General features: G+C 38.0%; 1 protein-coding gene across 1 annotated transcript in view; it reads right to left on the minus strand.

Moving 5' to 3' along the window:
* kitb (KIT proto-oncogene, receptor tyrosine kinase b) overlaps positions 1–4544 on the minus strand; it is a 16268-nt gene extending 11724 nt beyond the window's left edge. Inside the window, exons 1-6 of the mRNA XM_016504657.1 lie at positions 4443–4544; positions 2204–2467; positions 1473–1757; positions 683–822; positions 425–593; positions 52–238 (exon numbers count right to left, since the gene is read on the minus strand). Of these exons, the coding sequence (XP_016360143.1) occupies positions 52–238; positions 425–593; positions 683–822; positions 1473–1757; positions 2204–2467; positions 4443–4497 (1100 nt within the window). The 5' untranslated portion in view covers positions 4498–4544. The remainder of the gene's footprint in view (positions 1–51; positions 239–424; positions 594–682; positions 823–1472; positions 1758–2203; positions 2468–4442) is intronic.
* Between the last annotated feature and the right edge of the window lie 454 nt (positions 4545–4998).

Consider the following 4998-nt stretch of genomic DNA (forward strand, 5'->3'; position numbering starts at 1 on the left):
TGTCTGTGTGTGTGTGTGTGTGTGTGTGTGTGTGTGTGCAGGTGTGTGTACCTGTACTGCTGGTTGTGTAGTGTAATGACATGTTCAGATGTGTTTTTGAGCTGTTGGTTGTTATAGGTCCAGTAGACTTCTGTGGGTCTGGGGTATGATGTCATCTCCACGCTGAGGGTCAGACTTTCTCCCTCTCTCACCTCCATCACACTTTCCTCTCCCTCCGTGAGGTTCATGAAGCCATGCTCTGCCACACACACACACAAATGTAAGGTGAAAGTAAAATCCGTGCATCTAAGGCGGGACTTCCATTTCAACATGGTTGTTCTTTATCCTATTCATTTTCCTATAAGTGGCCCATCTTGCTCTTCTTGCTCTCTGGTTAAAGTCAATAATATAGAAAATGACGGTTTGATACAGCTTAATTTCTTACCGTAAACCTCCAGATTGACAGTTGCCATGGAGACACCCTTCTCATTCCTTGCAACACAGCGAAAGACTCCTGAGTCAATCATCTTCACAGATTCGATCGACAGTCCTGTTGAGAGCTTATATTCTCGAGAACCAGGCAGGATGTTTGATTTTTGGCTGTGATTTGCTATCTAAATCAGGATTGACAATAACAGTCTAGGTTAGGTAGTGTGTTTACAGGAAGTAATCTAAGATTATGCAACAGACGTGTGGATCTAACCGCTTCAGATGGGATACTCCAGCTCAGGCTGATATCATGGTTAATGTTGATGGTGCTACATTTGAGCACAAACTCCTGACCCTGGATCAGAATCATATTTTCGATTCTGGATAGGCTGATCACTGGCACTGTCTCTGGAACTGTATTACAAACAGCAAACATACAATAAAGCATACAATTATATAATTATATATATATATATATATATACATAAATATTGTGAAATATTATTACAATTTAAGTTTTCTATTTTCATATATTTTAAAATATAATTTATTCCTGTGATGCAAAGCTGAATTTTCAGCATCATTACTCCAGTCTTCAGTGTCACATGATCCTTCAGAAATCATTCTAATATGCTGAATTGGTGCTTAATTATTATTAATGATTAATAATGGTTCTTTTTATTATCAATGTTGAAAATATTTTTGCGGAAACTGTGATACTTTTTAAGGATTCTTTGATGAATAGAAAGTATAAAGTTTTTACTCTCACTTTTTAATCAATTTAATGAGTCTTTGTTGAGTAATATATTATTGAAGAATGTGGGAATGTAACCAAACAATTGCTGTCACCCATTTACTTAAATACTATTTTTCCCTACTATGGAAATCAATGGGTACCAGCAGCTGTTCGGTTACCCATCTTCTTCAAAATATCTTCTTTTGTGTTCAGCAGAATAAAGAAACTCATTCAGATTTGGAACAACTTGAAGGTGAGTAAATGATGACAGAGATTTCATTTTTTGGTGAACTATCCCTTTAAGAATTGTTCTAACACACATACACACCTAGCCGCACCCCCAAGTTATACTGGCTTGATTTCACAGGTTTTTCATCCATCTCTCCTGCACAAACGTAGCAGCCCTCAAAATCTTTGGAGACGTTTCTGATGGTGATCCCTCTCTGAGGGTGTGCGATGTAGATGAGGCCAGCTGGTAGAGCAGAGCCAGTACAGGGCAGAAGGGACAGGTGATTGACAGCAGGATCTGTTACTAAACAAGGAAGAGTGCCATCCTCTCCTTCCCTCACCAAAAGGCCATCCACCATGGAGCGCACAAAGGGGTTTTCCGAATCTGCCAGCAAAAGCAAGAGGGGAGACATTTTTGGTAGAAAACATGGAGAGAGATGAGAAAGGTGAACAAAGACATACAAATCAAAGGGCAATAAGGAATGAAAGGCAACAAAATGCGAGTGCAAGACATTAAACGCTGTAAGGATTTGTGTATGAGGAAATAGTAAGTAAATGAGTGTGTGCAACAGGTTTATCACACAATCGACTGTTCAAATACCTGTATCATTCAATGGCAGTTTACAATAATACAAATAAAAGAAATTCAACCAGATCCACACTAAGGTGTGGTTTGAGTACACAGCTTAAGGACATGCATTTGTGCTTTAACAAAAAACCTATTCACGTTTTAACACTCCTTCAGGAGTGAAGTGTGGGAACTGAGGCCAACGGACAAACTAACCCCTCAGAATCAAAGGGAACTGTGCAAACATGCACATTGAAACCCACCTTTCACATAGATGTAGATGGAGCTCTTCTCTTCCGTTTGTGTGTTTTCACAGGTGTAACGGCCCATATGCTGGACCTGTGTGGAGGAGAGGAGGATGACACTGACTCCATCTTCTTTTAGCCCTCCATCAATTTTCCGGCTTTTTTCCCGCATCCATCGCACCTTGCTCATCTCTGCATCATCATGACAACTGAGTTCCAGTTGTCCGCCTTTAGGTATCACCAGATGGGTGGCATTGGGAGTGATAACAGGTTTAAACCATCCTGGAATACAAACACACACAAATCAGTTCACTGTGCATTCAAAGTCAGGGCTAATCGACGGCAGCATCTGGCGATCAGTTAATACATTGCTTTGTTGACAGTCAACAACCCTTAGGAAGGTGAGGAGGTAGACATGGTGAATGCGGTAACCTTTTAAAAGCTTGAAACCCGCCACAGCTGATATTATCAAAACAATACTCTGCTCTGAACATTTTAATGATGACAAACAGAATAAAAAACCCCTCCCATAGTATGTAAACAAGTCCCACAATAAATAAATACATACATACATACATTTAAAAAGTCCAAAAAACTTCGCATTTCATCCCAAAATCAAAAGGGGAAAAGTATAAATTATATTTACCATAAAGTAAAAATATGGATCATAATTTAAAAAAATAATAATTCAATTTTTTATTGCGATTTGGCCCAAAAGAAACATTTCTTATTGTTTTCAATATTGAAAACATTTTTGCTGCATAATGTTTTTGTGATACATTTTTTGTCTGGATTTTTTGATGAACAGGAAATTCTAAAGAATAGCATTTATTTGAAATAGAAATCTTTTGTAATATTACAAACGTATTTACTGTCACTTTTAAACAGTGTGTTCTTGCTGAATATAAGTATTAATTTACTTTATTCTTACACATTATGATGTGTTTATATTTTAAACAACAAAAACGCTACCTTCTCCCATTAACCGCACCATGACTAATCCGTTACTTCACCATGATCTATGGTCCAGATGAATCAAACGTTACGAAGCAAGTATTAAATAGGGTTTGTACGGGGTGCATTAGTGACTAAGGCAGGCAATTTTTCAGGATAGCCGACAGTTCCACACACACACACACACACACACACACACATACTGTACAGGCGCGACTGCAACACCAGCAGAATGAAATTTGGAATGAAATGAAACGGCATTTTAAGGATCTACGGTCTAATTGTTTCAGGGATGTGTTCCTCTGAGTAATAAAACACATTTTCTTAACTGTGTTTACAAAGTGTCCTAATGACAATTCAGGGTTTGTTGGGTTGTCACGCTTCAACCTGAGAAAAATGAGGCCACTGAAATAGGGGGTTGAGTTGTAACGCTATCAGTCAGAAGTTAGAGAATATGCTGAAATCATAATCACACATGATACTGGGGTGAGCGTAAAAGGCATATAAAAAAACTGTGAGCGACACACACAGTTGTGTTTTTTAGTTTTGAAAATATTTCCTGTTTCCCATGTTTATTATTTTGAATTAAAATGATTAAAACGAGGTTGATCGCATAATTATTCTGAACTAGTAAACCTGAAACAGCACAAACATTGAAACAGCTCGCGATCTCACCTATAAAAATGTGAACCTCCTTCTTCTCGTATGGCATCTGTTGCTTGCAGCTACTGTACAATCAGATAATCTCGACCAGGTAACAGCAAACCGACTAGTTAGTTAAGTTAATAACAGTTAGTGGCGCTGCCTGCAACTGTTATTTCAGTAGTTGTTGTGGTCATTATGTTGACTTTTATTAGGTTCAGCTCTGGATTTATTTGAAGCGACTCTAATTACACGCTAATTAATTATTGACATTGTGCACAACACATGACAGCGCGGTGTGTGAGTTAACTACCCCTAATAACTCGAATGAATCAAGCTATACGGCTCAGTAAGTGTATAGATAGATCAAATAAATCAATTATGTCATTGACAGCGCACAACTATGGAATAGGCACACTATAGAGAGTACAGATGGACAAAAACGTCCTGTAACTCTTAACGGTCATCATCTGCATCTGTCGTCAAAACAATTGGATAATTCTCGGGATTTTAGCCTAATCATCTGCTCATAATTAACAGTAGCCTACACATATGGATTGCGTAGCCAACATAATTGGGAAAGAATACATCATATTTGGAAGAAAATAATAAAGTACAATTTTTATTTTATCAGAACAATTGGAATGTTGTATGTTCTTACCTCCAGGTAAGGCGAATACAAGTAGAACTGTGCGTAGAAACCAAACGCGACCCATTCCGTCTGTGTGTGTTCGTGTGTCCTTATTGCTGATCCACAACTGACTGTCTTCAAGTGCCCCTCTCTCTCTCTCTCTCTCTCTCTCTCTTCTCTCTCCCTCTATGGCAAGCCATTTTAATACTTATATGCCTTAAAACTGCCCGTGTCTATTTTTATTGCTAGTAGCTATTTATTTTTAATTACTTGTAAGTAATCCAATAGGGGTTCGTTTCTTTTTTTAATTTCACCAATAACTATTCAGCTATTCATTTTTTCAATTTCACTAATAATCTTTCACTGCTGACAAGGGGGACTAGCAGGAACATTCCATCTTTACTTATACGTATTTCAATTGTTGTTGTTATCTATTCCAGTTTTATTCTTAACTATCTATTAGGTACTAGTGCAGTTTCAGTTTAACTAGTCTGTATTATCCATATATCATTCTTACTAGTACAGGGGTGTCAAACTCAATTCCTGGAGGGCCGGAGCCCTACAGAGTTTTGATCCAACCCTGCTC

Source organism: Sinocyclocheilus anshuiensis, unplaced genomic scaffold (assembly GCF_001515605.1).
Source record: "Sinocyclocheilus anshuiensis isolate Anshui unplaced genomic scaffold, SAMN03320099.WGS_v1.1 scaffold86, whole genome shotgun sequence".
NCBI classification, from domain to species: Eukaryota; Metazoa; Chordata; class Actinopteri; order Cypriniformes; family Cyprinidae; genus Sinocyclocheilus; species Sinocyclocheilus anshuiensis.